Source organism: Anguilla anguilla, chromosome 2, assembly GCF_013347855.1.
Source record: "Anguilla anguilla isolate fAngAng1 chromosome 2, fAngAng1.pri, whole genome shotgun sequence".
NCBI classification, from domain to species: Eukaryota; Metazoa; Chordata; class Actinopteri; order Anguilliformes; family Anguillidae; genus Anguilla; species Anguilla anguilla.
The window spans coordinates 31,734,400-31,754,361 of NC_049202.1; the positions used below are offsets into that span (position 1 = coordinate 31,734,400).

The window sequence follows — 19,962 nt, forward strand, 5'->3', positions numbered from 1 at the left end:
AGAAAATGGGGAAACTACTTATAAAAAGGCCTGTAATTCATACACAGTTCACCTGATATGGATGTAAATTCCCTCAAATTAAAACTGACAATCTGCACTTTAACCTTGTATTTATTGTTTCCAATGTGCTAGAGTACAGAGCCAAACAAATAAAATTGTATCACTGTCCAAATGCTACTCACCGTACTCATTTTTCATTTTAAAAAAATATCATAATAGATTTTTATTTTGAAATGGCTTTTTTTAAAACAATACTTTTTTAAAAGCCTTCTTCCAAGATTACCCAAGACTTGCATCTTGACGGTCGTCACTCATGCCCGATTACTCTTGTCTGATGGTAAGAACCAAATTCAAGCAGAAAGGGGATAAAATACATGAATTTAATGTGACCTTACCTAGCTACATTTGTTTATAAAGAAATATTTGGCAGTAGCTTAACAGTATTTTATATTTCACTGTATACGTATTAAATCATTTGTTTGTTTTTTAGAAAGAAGAGACCGATTCATAGCTAGACAGATATATTCACTCGACCCCTACATTTTAGGATATGATCGTATGGTCCTGTCATGGCGGAGGCAACGTGTGAGAAGTCGTACATACCAGCTTTGGATAAAAAATAACATTTCTTTTTTCCGCCTGGGAAATGCTCAATTTTGAGAAATAAGAGTCAAATTCTGATCGTTATGGTACCAACTTATACTGTTGCCAATAAATATCTGCGTGGATAACATTTTTAGCTAAAATACTGACAAATATTCTGTTGAAGCATGGTAAGAAACCTTTATTTCAAACGCGTGTATTCTGTACGTACTTGAATGTTCTTGATAAAACATTACCTAGGTAGCTATGTCCCAGTCTTGTAACATTAGCTTATTCGTTGTGTATTTCTGGGTGAATTAAAATGCCCTACTGTTGTTAACGTTCAAAGAGCCACATGTTTTGCCGGTTAGCTCAGTAACAACTAACAGTGGTAAAAATAATAATGCCCCAACTTGGCAAATTAAGATGATGTTAATGTTGGAAAACAGTAAGTAACTTTCGACGCAGACGGGTAACTAGCTAACGAAATAAACAGATTGGAATACAATGAACAAAGTTAACTGAATTTGGCAACTAATTTGGTGAGGTCTATATTTCGTATCTGTATTGAAACTAGCTAATGTTAACCTGTCTTGCTTAGTTGGCTAATGTCAGACTAGTATTTACTTTTTATCTAGGGTGCTGCTACAGTGATGTTTAGTTAGCAGCATAGCTTGCTTAGCTAGCGTGGTCCCACTGTCACTTTCGTTCATTAGTTCATGTTCCAAATAACTGTTAGCTTAGGCTTAGCTATAAACATAGAAAGATTTAAATCGTTCAACACAGGTAGCTGGCATGCTAGCTAGCCAAAAGCTAGCTAGTTGTTAGCCGTGTGTGCAAAATAAACGTTTTGTTTTGTTTGGTGAGTTTGTGAAATGTACAAAGACCCCCCCTCACCGCCGCCGCTTTGTTTCTTGTCATTTCCCTTATTCGTTTCATTGTGACAGCTGACCATACTTAAACTGGGCCAAATGGAGAGGGAGTTCACTCTTTTAGTCCCTAGGTATTTAAACTCAGTCATGACATGGGGATCCTTTGTGTATGCTGGTTTTCGTTCCAAACACAATTGAAATCCCAGAATTTTAACAAGCATGTTTAGAGGGATTGTTTGTTCTAAACCACATGTCAGTATTAGCTATGCATGCTATAAAGAAAAAATCATATGTTCACATTGAGCTATATTGCAAAAAACTGTATAAAAAGAGGTAGCAAACAAAATTTTTAAACATAGAATTCTGAATCAATTAGGTTGTTGAAAGTGTTTAAGTAAATCATTTTTATTAACACATTGCAGGTTTGGCTCGTTATAATTTGCGCTTTGAATTCTTCATCATCTACCAAATAGTTAGTTTTAGCGGCCATGTGTCCACATCTTCTACAGAACGATTCATCCCCTACTGGCCAAATGTCAACAAAACGTATTTGGAATTAAATGGTAACCATAAATTTCACTTAGCTCAATATACCTCCTTACGCCATTTAGTGGGCTATATCTTAAAAGGAATCAAGCACATAATGTCAAATCCAGAACGATTTTCTGTCAGCAGCTCAAAGAACCTTCACAGAAGTAACAGTGGCAACATACACAGGACTCTGTGCACAACTTGTCAACTTGTACCCACTGACAACTGATCTACCTGTTCTGCTGTTATAAGTTTTTGTCTGTCTTTTGAAAATAATGTTTGTTTTTAAAAGCCGCACAGAAAGAAGAAAGCATTCATTGAGAAGAAGAAGGCTGTGACCTTTCACCTGGTTCACAGAAGCCAGAGAGATCCATTAGTGGCTGATGAGAAGGCCCCTCAGCATGTGTTGATACCTGCCAGCAAGGTAAAGCTATTGGCATGTAGCTGCTGATGCTAAGGCAGCTGTGAACAAAATGCACCTAGTGGCAGTGGCTCGATCCTCAAGTTATATTTGCACCGTGTTTCTATTTGTGTTCCCATTCCGAAATGGGCAGTCTGTTTACTATAGAGGGTATGCATTGATGTCACTTTCCATACGCCCCCTCAGTCGGGACTGAGTGGCAAAACATGCTGCGACATGGCTGCCTTTAGTAGAGGAAACTGCAAAACCGGGAGTAAAACAAATGATTATCTGCTTAAATTAAAGGCAGTTGGACTCGACAGTGATCCTTACAACTTACCAAAGAACCAGTGGTCCATGGACGTTCAACAAGAAATCTTTTTACAGACTGCCAAAAGCTAAAGAAAAGAGAAGCAAATGCATTGCTGGAATTCGCAGAAACAACTCGAATCTAGGCACTGAAACGTGGATTTGCGGTTGTTATTTTGTGTCAGGTATGTTGGATCTTTGGGTAAAATCATACCTTAATAATTTATATGTTTGGCTACCTAATACTATCTAACCATCCCCCTTTGTTTGTAGAACACAAGGCTCATCATCATAATAAATGCTGACAAAAACTTTACAGTTACACAGAATATAAATGAATGATGCTAAATATTTAATTGATGAGTAGTCAATACAGTACATAACTTAAGGTATGATTTTACCCAAAAATCCAACATACCTGACACAAAATGACAACCGCAAATCCACATTCCGGTGCCTGGATTCCAGCTGTTTCTGCGAATTGCAGCGATCCATTTGCTTCTCTTTTCTTTAGCTTTCGGCAGTCTGTAAAAAGATAGCTCCGATTTCTTGTTGAATCTATTTGTACAGTCAATCACACAACAGCTCTTTCCCATTTTAGATGTGTTTTTTGTGTTTTCGCGGCATTCAAGCTGAATGCTAACACTGCCACTCATAGTCTTTATGCCACTCAGTGGGTGTAACCACAGTGACTTCCACCTACTGTAACGTCATGTGCATATACCCTCTATTTATAAAGCAGTCACAAAGCATAACTTCTATGTAATGTTCTGTTATACTTTTTACAATCTTCATTCCTAATCATCACAAGTTTTACACTTTTTTTGGAATTTATGTCAATAGGCCTCATTTACTTAAAATTATGTCACTTGTTCTTGAGAACAATTTGTGTGTTATTTTGAATTTAGTAAAGACCAGTGGAAACACCAGTTTTTATCACAGACTGGTATGTGTCAAGGTTTAGCCTGGATACTTGTTCTGAAATGTTTTAAAATTTTTGTAATGGTGCCACAACGTAATGACAACTGTTGTGTTTCTGGTCAAAACTCACTGATGTGATTTTATTGAGAAAGAACAGTCATAACATGAAAACTTATGTCCAAATTAACATTTGTGACCAAATGCAGGCTTGAGATACTTGCATTCGACCGTTTCACTGGAGAGGTGAGAAACATTGAGTAAAGCTGGTTAAGATTAACGTAAGGATCAGGCACAGAAAAGACCTCTAAACTTGCATCCATGTAAAAGTATCCCCTGGTTGACATGTGGTATTGCCTGCCAACGCGCATCTTGCCATCCTGGTGCTGTTGTCTAGGTGGAAGCTGAGAAGAGGAAAGAGGAGCAGAGGCAGTTTGGTGTGTTCTTTGATGATGACTACAACTACCTGCAACACCTCAAGGAGCCCATGCAGCCCACAGAGCTGGTGTGTGCCAGCCTTCCGCCGAGAGAAGGCCAAGTACTTGTCACCGAGGATGGAAAGGTGGAGGAAGAAGAGACTGAGATGCACACACTTCCTGTAAGACAACTTGTAATGCCCTGCAAATGCAAAATTTAAAAAAGCCACACATTGGAGCTGTAGGGTTGCACATCCTTATAAAACAGGAGGTTCCGATGGGTAGATGAATCCCTGGTTAAGTACCAAAACGTTTGGTGTAGCATTGTTAGCATTGTTAGCATTGTTCAGTATTGGAGGGTTTCAGTCAGTGGGGTTGTCTTACTGCACACTGGTGACTCCTGTGGTTGATTAAACACCTGCAGTCTACACCAGTCACATGAGAAAATATGGTTAGGCCAGGGGTGCACAACTCCGATCCTGGAGGGCCGGTGTTCGTGCTGGTTTTTTTTTCCAACCAGTTGCATCAGCTTTAGTTTTCTGACAGCTTTATAAACTACGCTATTTCAGTCCTGTACTTGAGCACAGTAAAATCTTAAGGATACATTTCCAGTCTGTGGCTGTAGCTGGTGCTTATACAAATGTCAGATCAAGATATGATTGAGCTAATTAAATAATAAAGAGCGGAAGTTGGCATGTTATCATGAAACGGATCGGCCCTTGTTGTGCACCCCTGGGTTAGACCCACTGACCAAGCAAGATATATGGTGGACTGAACAGTAAAAATTAGCTTTTAGAAAGAAAAACTGGTATAAGAAGTTGTTTTTTTGGTTGTTTTATATGTGCCTCAGCTTGATAGAGATAGGAAGAATGTTTTTCAGTTCATATATTCAGTTCTTTTCATAACCATGCTGTCGTTTGTAAATAATATGTATGACGTGTAGTGATGAGGACTTTTGCGTGGTTGTTTTTCCTGCAATATTATTTTTCAGGCCGTTTCCATCAATTTGCCATCCTCTGTTTTCGCATCTGAGTTTGAGGAGGAAGTGGGTTTGTTGAACAAAGCAGCACCTATATCAGGTGAGTGGTCTTTGTCAGTGCATTTTCCAATATCAACTCTATTAACCCTGGTTCATGTTAAAAAAAATTTTTTTAAAAAAGTTGAGTCATTGAATTTAAGGGAGCTTGACCTTGAAAGTCATTGAAAAGTCCTTGAATTAGATGTTAAAGAAGTTGTGGAAACCCTGATAAAAATGAAAACTATCTGTATACTATAGAGTTATATTTACAATCCAAATTATTTACAATTCAATAAACTTTTAAAATGATAATTTACCTGCATAAATCAGGGAATGAGACAGAGGCAGTGCTTTAATTATGATCACATGCTCCAAGTGACCACATCTTGTTAGTAATGTGAAATATAGTATAGCAGTAAAGATCAGACGATGATAGTGCTCCTCCTTGTGAACTCAGTTATTCCATGGGTCTGCAGTTGAAAACATTGAACATGACATTCTTGAAAATATTGGACATGTTTTTTCTCGGAACACTATGAATATAAAAACATATGAACATGTTGATATCCAACAAATTATCTATATACAGCTGTCAGAAAAGATTTGGAGCTTGTGGTTAGTGAAGTTATCGTTCAGTAATGTCAGAGTCGGTAACCATAAACTATAACTAAAAAATGCAGTGTGGTGCTATAGTTCTAGATTAAGCCTCGCCAGGTATTTCATTGACATCTCAGATTTTCTTGGAATTTTTCACAAAGAAGAATATATAACACATTTTATCACAAATGCTTTTGAGAAACTTGTTATAATCTTTGCTGTTTGTTGTTTTTTAAGGTCCAAGGCTAGATATGGATCCTGATATTGTGGCGGCCCTAGATGAAGACTTTGACTATGATGACCCAGAGAATGTGCTAGAAGATGACTTCATTCTGAAGGCCAACAATGCTGTGGGAGATGAAAATGAGGAGTAAGTGTGATCATGCCCCTTTTCATCTTCAGTATTTAGAATTCTCTACAATTTATATTTTATATCAGTTGTTGTCAATGTAAGGATTGCAGTGTTGACGGAGACTGCCTGCAACCAAAATATCTCCCTGTAGAATAATTTTGTTTTTTAAGTTTAGTTTACTTGGAAGATACAAAATTGGGTTCAGAATAACATGAGATTTGTGGTTTGAATGCAAAATCTACAAATTAATTATCAACATCTCCCTCTAATGAGGTCCATTCATTATAAAACACATTTCTTTTACTATAAAGGTTTCCCAACCGTGTTATACTGTTGAAGAAATAAATTTGCAGACATGACAGTATTTTCATATTGCAGACTGTTTATGGGTCAGTCTCTCCCACTGCAGTGACAGCGATGAGTGGGAGGACACAGATGAGGAGGAGAGTGGTGAGGAAGAAGATGAATACAATTCGAATGGCCCTCTTTCAGAGGATGGGGACCGTGCGATGCAGGAGTTCATGTTTGCGGAGGAGGAAACAAAGAGCCGTTTCACTGAGTACTCCCTGACCTCCTCAATCATGAGAAGGAACGAGCAGCTCACCCTCCTTGATGACCGCTTTGAAAAGGTGAGCAATGTTCCCCAGTGTTTGCAAAAAGTTGATTCCTTTAAGAAATTTATTTAGAACAGGACCTGATTGATTCAGACCAGCTCTGGGACAGAAACAGGTAGGGTTGGGTGGTATCCGCTAAACCGGCCAACATTTTACCACAGGGTACGGTATTACCTGTTAAGTTTGTAAATGACATTGTAGGGAGTTGGAGGGAGTCATCAATGCAACATGCTTAATTTATGTGGTCACTGCTGTATCGTCCGAGCCTTTTCAGGTGACAAAAAATGTGATGGTGCTACATGTTCCATGCGACACATGAAATGGACACCGTTCGTATTTTCAAATACCTTGGTGTACCGTCATACTGCTTGATCCTAGCAACAGGATATGCTGGATTAGGGTGTCACTCAGCACTTATTTGATCAACCCATTTCACCTAATCAAAGGTGAATACAAAAACATGCATGTGGCTCTCAAAAATCAGGGAGGCAACAGCTGATTTAGGATCTTGCATCTGCACTATGATGGTAGATCCTCAAAGATTCAAAGGATAGGGTTACATTCTGGCCTGTCAAGCGAATAGGATATGAACTAGGGCTGGCACGTTAAGAAATTTTGAGGAATCAATAAATCAGGACAAAATGATCAAAATATCAATATTTTTATTATTATTATTTTAATTGAAAATGTATCAAACAGTTCAGTATTCAAATACTTCTGGGTTCACATCCTGTAGTTTTCATTTGCGTATTAGTCACCACGACTAAACGTGAGAAACAAGAGGAAATCTCCTTAAAACAATATTCTGTTCAGTTAAAGAATTATAAAATGCAGCGAAAACTACCAGCAGGTAAACTGTTATTTGAACAGTCACAACATCACAAAGTTCTGAACCACGCCCATTCCTAAAGCATTGATATTTTTTGCTGTAAGTTTTGCTGTATCTGTTGTACTTGTCTTTGGGCAGCAGTGAGAGCTGGACTGTAAGGTTAGAGATTTGCTCATTAAGCTTTAATACTCGGATAATGCTGAAAGCTATCATCTCGAGCTGCTCTGAAAGAGATTGCATTTGTCAAAATGGAACAGCTGTCTGTTATTTAACTTCAGGTCTTCAGTATAGTGGTCTTGCACAGCAGCCAGATAAACCCTGCCATCTCTCCAGATTCATGAACATCAAGATGGTGGGGCTTCCTGCTGAGTTAGACTGAAGGCAATGAACTGTATCTCCATAAATAGAGCTCATCCTTTCAGCCTGGCTTTTCGGTTTGCTGAGCTTAAATAATGAAATGGCTCTATTCCCAGAAAATGCCAAGACTATAAAATCTCAAGATCCCAATTCAGTCATAGACTGACTATTACAGTGCACACTGGAAAAGGGTCTTTTCTGTTCCAAATGCAAAAGTAACTTTAATTTTCCCTTCTTCCTTCAGTTTTTTGAGCAGTTTGACGATGACGAGATTGGGGCCCTGGACAATGCGGAGCTAGAAGGTTTCATAGACCCCAACAGCATTCGTCTGGAGGAAGTCATTAAAGATTACTACATACAGAAGGCGAAAGAGTGAGTTTGGGGCAACTGCTCGGTTTATGTTCTCTACAGCTGCAGGAACCTCTATAAATGAAACTGAACTTAAGATAAATGTTTATGGAAAACAGTGGGATTCAAGATGGAAACCGGCATGGTTTTAGAACAAAGAAATGTATTTTTTTCATTGTGGCCATAAAGAGTAATTTTGCCTTATTGTCAATTGCATATCTCTCATAAATAGGGCTACCAGTTTGTCTGCATCACATGACTTTGGGCATTTAAACTTGTATTTTAATTTTTATGCTCCAGGGGTCACTTGTAGGCACTCAAATCCACAATGTCATGACTGTGCAATTCAGTGGTTCATTTATGACATTTTTATTAATAAGGAAGCAATATGAACATGGAACATGCAATGTGCCAACTGACTGGCTCAAGAAAATGGTACTGCAACATCACTAGGTGATTTCTAGGATAAATATATATTTTCAAACCTTTCTGAGTGCCAAAATAATACTTTGTAATTGTCCATGATAATTAACTCTGTCAGTGAAAAAAGATGCAACTCTTCACATGGACATGTTTTCAGCAAGCATCATCAAGCAATGACAAGAGATGGTTAAACAACTGGCTCTGATCAGATCAGATTTTTTATATATGCCTCTGCTGAAAATCGGTTCTGTATGTATATTAAATATCACTGCTCTCATTGTGACATTTCCCACTGCTTCAAACAAAAGCATCCTCTGTTCAGCATTTCAAAAGTACTGTCTTGTCTGTGGGCTTAAATAATCTGTCTAAATTTAACGCGATTGTTGCTTGTAAACATTGCTATCAGTTAGTCTGGATTTGATTAGTGGTAATTACTTTATCAAAGTGAATGTTTGGGATGGTAATTGGGATAATGTTGATTTTGTGCTGGTCGAGGACTGAATTGAATGTGGGGAAAAAAGCTAAACAAACTGTTTGCCCCAGTTATAGAAAATATTAAAACGTACAGTATGTGAAATACATTGTGGATGGTTTACCTGCCTGAGTGGATTTAGTGATTAACATGTGTATATGTGTGACTAGATACCAGAAGCCTGATGACTTGGGTCCAAAAGCACTTCCTGCTGTGAATGAAGAGGAGGAGGAAGAGAAACCAGAGATAGAGACTATACTTATCGAGGAGCCACCCACAGAGAAATGGGACTGTGAAACTGTACTCAGTAAGAACCACGTCGTGACTTTTAGAGAATTCTATTTTGGAAAAAAAAAAATACATACAAATTATACATGTATCATGAACTAACTGAAGAACAGTTTTTAAGCATATGCAAACTACAATTGTAGCAATATTGACATACTGCATTTTTTGTATTGCCTACCTATGTTTACACTCAAGAAAGAAAAACCATTGTGCAAATATGCAAGTGTTATTTCGCCGTACTTTGTTCAACAAGAAATTGAACAGTTAATCTCTGTTTACATTTTCAAAATAAGTGAATAGCAACATTATATTTCGCATTTCATTTTTTTTCCACTTTACACAAAAGATTTTTGTGTTCCGTTACACCCAGGGGTTAAATTGGGGATGGACGCGGGTGGACAGCGTGCACCCATCTTTGGTAAATAAATAAATAATTTTGACCGGCAGTTTTACAAATAACTATGACACTCCAGTCCATTTTTCGTATGCTCCAGTCCATGTGTTCCCTCTAGCCAGTTACTCGCTCAACCAATCAAAAATTTGAAGAAAAAAAACTGAGGAGGAACAGTCGTTTGTATAGACAGTCACAGAAAGAAAAATATCGTTGATTGTCTTCATTGTTTGGAAGCGGACGCGGTAGGTAATTTCATTAACATGTAATTTCATCTATGCAACATTTTAAAGAGAGATGAATAAACAGCCCTCACGAACGCCGGCTATTATTAACGCCAACTTTGATTGCTTGAGCAAAATCATCAGGTTGCTGGTCAGCAGCTAAGCTAGGATTGAATATTTCCCACATACATAATGTTTTATTCAGCGGCGACTGGTGAGCTGAAAATTGGTTGGGCGCAAAACTTTCCTTTAAACTAATCATTGATCTCAACCTGTTTACATTAGTAATTTTTCCTTTCTTATCAAGCGTGCCAACGATCGGACTAATCAAATGGCAACTAGCCTAACACACAGCGTCTTCATACCGTGTTAGGGGGATTAAATCATAAATTCAATTTGTCCGTTAAAAATCTGTTTTAATCACCAAGTAGTCTACACTTAACAAACAAGGTACACCAGTCTGTTATCTACCGTGTTAGCTTTCAGAATAACCAGCAAAAACAAAACCTGCACTTCAATTTTGTTTACAATCTACGCATTGCAGATATTTGCCATGAATTTGAGTGCGGAGAAAGAAGTGCATGTATTCACAAATAATGTTGCTTAAAAATGTGCACAATTTCGTACTGCAAATGAAAATAAATGTAGGCTATAAGGCCTAGGCTACTCACTAAAACTGCCTATTTGGGGAGAGCTGGCTATATATGATAGTATTGCTATTGAGTAGCCTATTTCGTGGATTAATTGCAATGATAGGGGAAGATTCCGCCACTGTTTAGTGATTAAAACGGATTTTTCTAAATCACATTTATCATGTAATCTTCCTAACACAATGCGAAGAAGCTGTGTGTCCCTTTCCAATTGCTTAGTCAGATCGTTTGCATGCTTGTTAATCACTGAAAATTAATTAAAACAGTTTGAGATCAATGATTAGTTTAAAGGAAAGTTTTGCGCATCACCAATTTTCAGCTCACCAGTCGCCGCTGGTTTTATTTTGTTTCAATTCGACAGTTTAAGAAAGACGGATAAAGGAGGAAGAAAGGGAGGATAAAAGAGGGGGATGGCCAATTATTTTCATGGGTAAAAAAATTATCAGCATTAATGACACTCAAACTTGAAATATTTTATGTAAAAGCTTGCATCAATAGTATACATTCTTTTTAAAACATTGTTTTCCTTAATTACAATTATGTGCACAATACATTAAAGATACAACTATTTTGGGCTGAGACATTCTTTGGTTTGTACCTTTTTTCACCCACCTCCCACCGGATCTCAGGGTCCACCCACCGCCCAAATCCCAGTTTAACCCCGGGTGACACCCGTTATATTCAAATTGAATTAAGACCCTTGTGTGAATTAATCATTTTTGCATGTGTTAAACTGATCGTCATACCTATGTCTTACATTAGTTGAATGAACATTTGACTGTGTGTGTATATATATTTGTAGGCACCTACTCAAACCTGTATAACCATCCAAAGCTTATCCAAGATCCACCTAAGGTAAGTGTTAATTGTGTTTATTCATGTGTAGAGCATTTGTGCAATGTTTTGGAAAAAATAAATTGTAGATCACCTGATATGATGCACTATTCAAATCTAATTGTACCAGGTTAGTCATATATTATATTGCATTGTACAATACATTGTGTTGTACCAAGTCACAGTACACTACAACATGTAATAATCTTTGATAACATAATGAGTGAAACTCATTATGCTATCAAAGATTTTTTTTTTCCCCATTCACATATGAAATATCAAAAAGGAATTCAGTGAGTGGGCATATATTGAGGTAATAGTTATATCAACTTCTGTAATTGTGTATGACATATATATAGGTTGACAAGATAATTAGCACTGCTAATTATAACTAAGAGAATCACAACCATCTTTAGAGAAAAGGCAGACTGCTGTTGGTACATTATGAACAGTTTTTTGTGCATGTCACACAGGAAGCTAATGGCTATTGAACTCCCACAATAACACAAAAGCTGTAAAATGGTCTTCTTGACCAAAAAGATACCTGCATTCATTTCAGCTTGAGTAACCATCATGACCAGGGGTTGACTGTGGAGTTTATCATCGTGTGTGTCGAATGGCTGACTCGGAGCTTGCGTTTTCAGCCGAAGCCTATCAAAGTGTCCAGCAAGACGGGGATCCCAAAGGACGTTCTGCCAGAGAGAGGCCTCACAGCCAAGCAGGCCGAGCGCATGGAGAGGATCAACGACCTGGACCTCCCCCGTGTCTCCACGCAGCCGCGACCCAAGGAGGAGGACAAGGAGGCGAGGAAGGCCAGGAAACAGGCCATCAAGGAGGAGCGGAAGGTGATTCACACTCTACCACAGCCTGTTGTCTGTGTCTTCAGTGTTATTTGTTTTGAGTTTAAAAAAAAAAGAATGTATTTGGAAAAATAATTTAGGAGCGCATATACTAATTGGGATGCATGAGTGTACTACTAAATTCTTCTGCTTAGGAGCACATGCTCCTTGCGGAAAAAAATGTTAGTGTAGAACCCTGCAATTGGTCTGTCTTTCCTGTATTGGATGAACTTAATAGAATACCCCCCTGCATAGCTAAAAATATGGATGTCATTCACAATTTGTAGTTTTGGATCTGTTGACCGTTTACAATGTGGTTGTGGTCGGTCATGAAATTATTGAAGTGGAAACATATCTGGAACCCATTTTTTCCATGGAAAATTGTTTTTTGCCTTTCAGTGTGGAATCCTCTGTACTCTGTACTGTCTGTTTTCTACCAGCAAGCTTCAACGTTTGTAGTATTGTGGAGCTAAATCAAAAATGTGTAGTAACTGCTGATTTTTTTCTCCCAAACAGGAAAGGAGAGGTGAAAAGAAAGCCAATAAGATGGCATTCAAGCAAGAGAAAACCCGGCAGGAGAGGGAACAGATGAACCTTCGGAGCAACATGCAAGGCCTCAAACTGTCCTAGCCTCTGCTTTGCCTAAACAGCCACCCATCTCTTACCCTGACTGAGAACAGCTTTCAACTGAGGACACTGGCACACCTTACTGCTGGAACCCACCTAGCTGTCTTCAAACCACGTAGGGGAGGTCCCAGACATCACCGCAAGTGTAATTCTGGATGCTCCTCGCTCATCTCTATGGCGGACCAAAAATGCCAAAATTAAAAAATAAATGACTCTATTAATAAATATGAATGCAAGAAACAATATACATTCCTGTACTTATTTCTTGATTCAAATATTTATTTCCTTATTTCTTTGTCGATATGATAATGAGGGGGGCGCAGCTATTACATTCAGGCATAGAAATCCTGCAGTTCGTTTGAGACCGAGAGGGCAGTTCTGAGTGTTCAACTTGAAATACGAAATACACTGTGCAAACTCCAGTGCAATCGCCTAAGAATTCCATGTTACATTTGGCCCTGCTCTGCCCTACTAACGTAGTCAAAGCAACCAGGTGTTGAAGCACGGCATGTACAGTTGATCTGCGCACTCTTGTATCAATCAACCAATGGGAATAAGTTGACACCATTACGTACTTTGATTGACAGCCCCCTCATTATTAAGGACAAGGAAATACAAAAATAAATACAGAAATGAATGACAGGAAATAAATATAGGGAAATAGGCAAAATAATTCAGAAATACCCATTTGTCAGATTTTATCTTTTTTTTTTTTTTAGATTTTCTTGCGTTCCATATTTACTTACTAATTTATCAAGTCTTTTAATTAATTTGGCATTTTTGGTCCTCCGTACAGCTCACCTGGAAGTGTTCGATGCATGTATATATCTGGCCACTGTGCCATTTTTAAGCCTGATTTTTGTACTGCATTTCCAGGAGGTTTTCATTGTTGACAGCCAGGTTTGTTGGGCCAGAAAACTTTCTAGAAATCTGGAATTTAAAGAAATATTTGTCACTCTCTGGACTCTAATTTTATTGTGAATACTTTCTCAGGCTTTGAAATGTGACTGGATATTTGGTCATCCACAGAATCCTCTTGCAAAAGGAGATGAACTGACACTCATTAACATACTGAAGCAATTACATACAGATCAGTGGATTTCTCAATGTTACTCGTAATACAATGAGCTTTATTTGCATTTTTGCAGTGGAAAATAAAGTATGTGAAGGTGAAATGTGAAATTGTTTTACTAACACATTTTATACACCTTACCATAAACAAAACAAAATTCTCAAAATGGGAAGATGTAGCCATTGTGCAGAGGCCTCTGTTTTTCTGTGGTGCAGTTCAGTACTGTAGGTTTTGTTGGTTCCTTTCCATCAGTAAATCTAACAGCTTGAAAATGGTCTGTCATTAGGGTGTTTTCAGTGTAATGAGCCCAGGACAATAATAAAATAAATAAAAATAATAAAATTAACGTAAGATGTACAATTACAGAATTTAGACTTGCATTACAGTAAATAGAGGTGTACTTTTTATGTATTGCATTACACCATATAACTGAGAACAGTAATTTTGTGGACCTGATATGGGTAGTTTACCTCAAACTTAATGTGTAATCTACTCATATTTGATTTTCATTTTGCCTTTGTGTTAAAACCAGATTTCCAGAGATTTAGAACAGCAGTAAAACCAGTGAATTTCTTTCTTCTGCTGCCATTACACATTAAAAACGAATTGAATAGATTTTTCATCTAATGCATTAGCATATGAAAATATGCAATGTCGTGTGGTGTGTCTGCACCTGAGTACAAATTGAATACGCTTACTCCAGAATGCCTATACCCTTTAGTTACTCTAGGAAAGGCAAGGCCAGTTAATTTCTGCTGTAACACATATACAACTACATATCATATAGCAGTATGGTTCAATTATTCATAGATGCTCATTTGGCATGTTCAATATGTGAATTAGCAGTTTGCTTAAAAGTAATAGGTACATCTTGATCCATTGAATATTCAGCACGAAGGGATGGTATAAATTTGTGACGTGCAACTGGCAGGGATGGATCTGAAAATTTTGTGCAGGGAAATGAGGCCCCCCTTGCACGCACATGCACACACACCTCACATCTAGGGGACCCTCTGGACCCATTAGTGCCTAGGAAAGCTTTCTGTTATACCCCCCTTAGCTCCACCCCTGGCAACTGGACCTGTCTGTATAAATACACTAAAGGAAGGCTAGAGCACCAAGATTATTCAGTGTTAATAGTTTTGCAGTTGCTTTCCTCAGCATTACATAGGTCATGGCTGTGGGTGGGCGTATGTGAAGAGAGTGGATCAAATTCAGCTTTGACATACAAATACAGTGCTTCAGGAACATTGCATACTTTAGAATTAAAACTAACTGCATTGTTAGACTAAATAACGGAAATACCACACGAAAAAGGACTAAGTCTGAAGTGACTAAATCACAATTACAAAGACAGCTACTCAAGTGAGTCATTAAGTTGAATGCCAATCATCAGTGTCAGCTGTAAAAGGTCTGACAATCATCATTTTCATATATGCATGTACAAAGCAACATGAGGCAACTAACAAGTGTTCCAAAGAGGACAAATTGTGATAAAGGTGCAAAATTATTTACTGTGGCAAGAGGAATAGAGTTTGAATAATTATGATAGCCTTTGCCAAATGAACAGTGGTTGCAAGTCGAAGCTCACCAGGAGAAGTGGGTGGATATGATGGGATAGCTGCTAAAAATCCCAAAACTACCACCTCAGAAAGAATTGCATAATTGAATCAACACCTATGTGACCCACTCTCAGCAAATATGAGCTTCAAAGCTGGTATTGAAGGCAGGGTTGCCATTTGGAAACCACTTGTATCCAAGGTTAATGCAGATGTATAACCTGGTGTAAGAATCAGAAAACCTGAACCTCTGAGCAAAGGTAAGAAGTAATTATGGTCCGAGTCATCTTTTTCCTACCTCTGGAGGTTACATTTGGAGAAAGCCAAAGGAAACCTTCTACCTTCATTGTATGTTGCTAACTGTTAAACATGCTGGTGAATCTGTAATGGTATGTTGGTGGCAACGGTGCTTTTTGCCATTATAGCCTCATTGTTTTTTGTTCTTCTTATCCGTCCATATTACACTCTTCCTCAGGTGAGAAATACGCTGCTGAAGTAGGCCTGCTGTCCGTGCTGTACTGTTTTTGGTTCATTTTTTCACACTGCCAGTTTTTTTGGGAATGCGCACAGAGCTTAATAAAGCCTGCATTCGTTTAGCAAGTTGATAAGCACCTTTGTGATGCCTGTTAAGCCCGATTGTGGTTGTCAGGTTTTTTGTGAAGCCAAAGACACCCTCGGTATGTTAAGCTTCCTTTGTAGTACACCCCCAAGAAATGAATACCTCAAGTTTTATGTGCCCTGTCCAAATCAGTCACTGTTCTGAATCATAACGACTGTTACCAAGGAAACGCGTCACTGCTTGTCGTGCATTCTCTATGAAGTACTCTCCTGCCTTGTTACAAATGAAACCTCTCCACCAATTCCTACAGGGCCCGTTATTTAAATCATGAGGGCACAGGCAACATTTCAGCAATATTTGATAAAACTGAGATTTATTTTAAATTTCTTTGCAACTACCTACTTTTTATTGATGTTATGCATTTCGGTCAGTGTCTGTTTTCCCCGTTATGTAAACCCTAGAGGCTAAAGTGAGCTGACAATACAAAGGATGCTCGAAGATGCGCCTTAACTGAATGCTTTTTTTAAAATGCTATGGAAATTTTGTACTGCCAACTACAGCATGCACTGGAAAACTAGTGAGGGGAATGTTCGATACAAGAGTTTGCAGGAAATAATCACAGTACTTGGAACTGTATAATCCTGACGTGATAAGACGTGCACAAACATGACTGAAAACATGACATTCGTTAAAAATGAGCGACAAAATCATTCAAGTTATACAATATGAGAAATTTGATAAAACTCCTGTACAGGGAGTGTGTGGTTAAATGTACATACTAAAAAAGATTTTGGCTAAGATCACAAGACTGCAATGTTAAATGCCATTGCCCCAAACCTCTCATGTTTAAATATTCAGTGCAGCTGGACCTTAGATGAAAGTATGTTCATTTCTCCCATAAAGGCATCAGTGTAATGTTTCAACAGGAAAATTAAACTAGGCAGAGTTCATTCACAGCCACGTGTCTCCCCACATCGAAAGCCCTTATTTGGTCACAGTAAATTGTATCACAAATACTTTGTCTATGCTCAACACAGCATTTTTATTATATTAACGCTTCCATTCACTTTCAGGAGCCAACTTCAAAACACCATGATGCTAAAATTCAAAAGGTCACAGAAAATCACCACTGTACAAAGGTTCAATTTCCAAAAATTGTTTTTTTCCATACTCAAAATTGAATTGGTGATATTTTGATTAGTGTGTTCTATGAATGGCTCTGAGAATTTATTAAAGTAAAAAAAAAAAAAAAGAAAAAAGTGGCCTGTGTGTCCATCCTTGGAAGGCCACTAGCACTGACTAAATCACAAAATACTCTCTCCAATCCTACAGTTCAGATTATGCATCATCTGGCTTGTCTGCTGGAGGGCCACAGGGCTGAAGCATCTTCTCCATGAGGTTAAAGCGTACACGGGCTTTGCTTTCGTTTTCGGCTATGGAGAAGTAGTTCAGCAAATCGAAATGGCCCATGTATGAACAGTACGAGTCCCGGTGTTGGTTCACCAACCATTCCCACTTGCTGGTGTCGGCGTGGCCAGTCCCGATGTACTTCGACTGCAGATGCTCCAGCTGGCTGTGAATGTTGTAGCGGTCTGTCATATTGGACTGCTGATAAAACACCAAATAATTCCGTTTTAGAATTCAGCTATGAGTGAGTTTAATTGTGCAGCATGCAACTCGATTCACGTAAACCAAACATGGCATTAGCGTACTTCTTCGAACACTAGCCAATTATTATCACATCTGGTATGATCATCGGACCTACCTGGTGACTAATTCAGCTGACACAGGTGGTTAAGTATATGTGTTAGTTAGGTACTAGCTAGCGGATATGGTATCATTGAAAAATAATGCCAGCTAGCCAGTTGGCCAAGTACAGCACAGTTAGCCAACTAGCTCAAACAGGATACATTCAACTGCGCTCTTAAGTTATAACTAGTTACAGTATGCTGTTAAGTAGTGCATACGTTACAATGCAACACACATATTTGTATCATTGTTCGACCATTTGGGTATACAACTTGTTAGGTAGGCTAGTTCATAAGAAGCCACACATGCTTAGCTTCAACTAGGTCCAAGCCCACAACGGAAATGCTTTAAAAAATGGCGTCTAACCGCTAACTAGAAATATGTGTTTTTTCCTTTATAAAGAAATAAACGAATCTCTCATAATTTATTAAACACATTAGAAAAAAGTATACTAGAAACTTACCACGAATTGTTTGCAAAGGCGACGATTGGTTCCTTTTCTGCGGTTAAAGTATAGACCGTGCCGTCGTCTTCTTTTGGATATTTCTTCTTGTTCTTTGGTTTCGTTTAACAGCGGTTCAAACAGCAAACGGGTGCATTACCGCCACCCACTGATCTGGAGTGTGAACTGAGGAGACTCCCAGAACACTTGCGAATCCCAGCCCACCCCCCCAAAAACCCTCAAATTCTATTAATCAGCCCTATTGTTTTTAATTGATCTATGAAACATTCCATACACTATCCCCTGTTGATTTCCTCCCCTATTTCTTGTAAACTTGTTCTCAAAAATTCTCTTTCTCTCCTGTATTTGCTACAATCATTAATGATGTGAAAAACAATCCCTTCTTCCCCACAAAATTCACACCTACCTGATGCACCGAGCAGCGGTTTGTTAGCTGGAGTGTTGGAAGATAGTTTTTAACCAACCATTGCTCAGCCTATTTGACTTCTCCGATGTCTTCATACACTTTTTCACCAATGATTTTCAATGACTTTTGCATGACTTCTCCACAACTGAATTTCCATGACCAAAACAAATGACTTTATCTCAGCGGGACGATTTAAAATTATTTATTGTAACACTAAGTAAAATTAGGTCTGCACCTGAAACATATGGTGCCTCTCCAAAACAAATAAACACCAGACAGACACACTTAGATACATTCTTTCATATTTAAATTCGAATAGTTTAACATTTTGTCAATGTCTCAAACAGGGCTCGAAATTGCGACCATTTTGGTCGCATATGCTCCCAAAATTTAATCTGTGCGACTTCGAAATATAATTGGGAGCATTTGTGCGAGTGAAAATAATTGTTCTGGTGCAACATTTTTTTTTTTCTTTTTTCAGTCGAACGTCTCTTCGTCTGTACATTCGCTAGTTAGTACACTCAGTATGTGCACTCAGTTAATTTCGAGCCCTGATATATTATTGAAGCTGCACTTCCCTGGCATATTGTTGGCACAGTAGGGCCTACGTTTACTAACTGCTACATTAGCAGAAGCGTGCCTGTTGGGCGTGCCTGTAAACAGACTGAGCCAGACCGAATTAACTTCTCACACCACCAAAATACCGCGAAGGTTACGTGCCAATTTACGTTTCATTACTATACATACCATTTTTTATGATTGGATTAATTAGCAATTGTATTTGATGCAACTTTAGCTATATTTCCATTACTTTTCCAAAACTTTTCAAAAAATATTATTTTCCATAACTTTTCCAGGGCCTGGAAATTGCATTTTAAATTTCAATGATTTTTCCAGGTTTTTCATGACCGTACGAACCCTGTATTAAAAGGGCTTGTTAATAAAAATCAGATAATCCACAGAGCTTTAAAATAATCAGATTATTTAGTGGTTTTGCCGATGAAAATGCACCTATTTTATAAATGAAGTTGTAAGCAAGCTAACAAACCGCTGCTGGGTGCATTCACTTCTACATCATTCAATAGGCTACGTCTTTCTGCGGTGTATTTTCAAATTTAACCCACCCCCTCCGCAAAATAAGATAGCGAAACTAAGTTTGCCTTTTCCCCACGTTCCAGTTTTTTTTTTTTTTTTTCTGCAAGGACAATACAAAAACGAAAAGGCTTGTATTCTTTTAGCTGCTTATAAAATATCTGGGAGGGA

General features: G+C 38.2%; 2 protein-coding genes across 3 annotated transcripts; one reads left to right on the top strand and one right to left on the bottom strand.

Annotated features, from left to right (window-relative positions):
• The first annotated feature begins 565 nt into the window (after positions 1–565).
• Positions 566–14,224, top strand: ltv1 (LTV1 ribosome biogenesis factor). 2 transcript variants are annotated; one of them, XM_035405734.1, is made up of 11 exons: positions 566–773; positions 2,278–2,409; positions 4,010–4,210; positions 5,020–5,107; positions 5,881–6,013; positions 6,390–6,624; positions 8,040–8,167; positions 9,209–9,345; positions 11,394–11,446; positions 12,070–12,270; positions 12,781–14,224. In XM_035405734.1, the coding sequence occupies exons 1-11, from the start codon at positions 771–773 to the stop codon at positions 12,892–12,894; spliced, it is 1,425 nt and encodes a 474-aa protein (XP_035261625.1). In that variant the 5' UTR covers positions 566–770; the 3' UTR covers positions 12,895–14,224. The 2 variants fall into 2 exon arrangements, with proteins under 2 accessions (XP_035261625.1, XP_035261626.1); XM_035405735.1 differs by having other exon boundaries at positions 6,405–6,624.
• A 2,412-nt stretch (positions 14,225–16,636) lies between these two features.
• sf3b5 (splicing factor 3b, subunit 5) lies at positions 16,637–17,689 on the bottom strand. Its single transcript, XM_035405736.1, has one exon. The coding sequence runs from the start codon at positions 17,678–17,680 to the stop codon at positions 17,420–17,422; it is 261 nt and encodes an 86-aa protein (XP_035261627.1). The 5' UTR covers positions 17,681–17,689; the 3' UTR covers positions 16,637–17,419.
• Between the last annotated feature and the right edge of the window lie 2,273 nt (positions 17,690–19,962).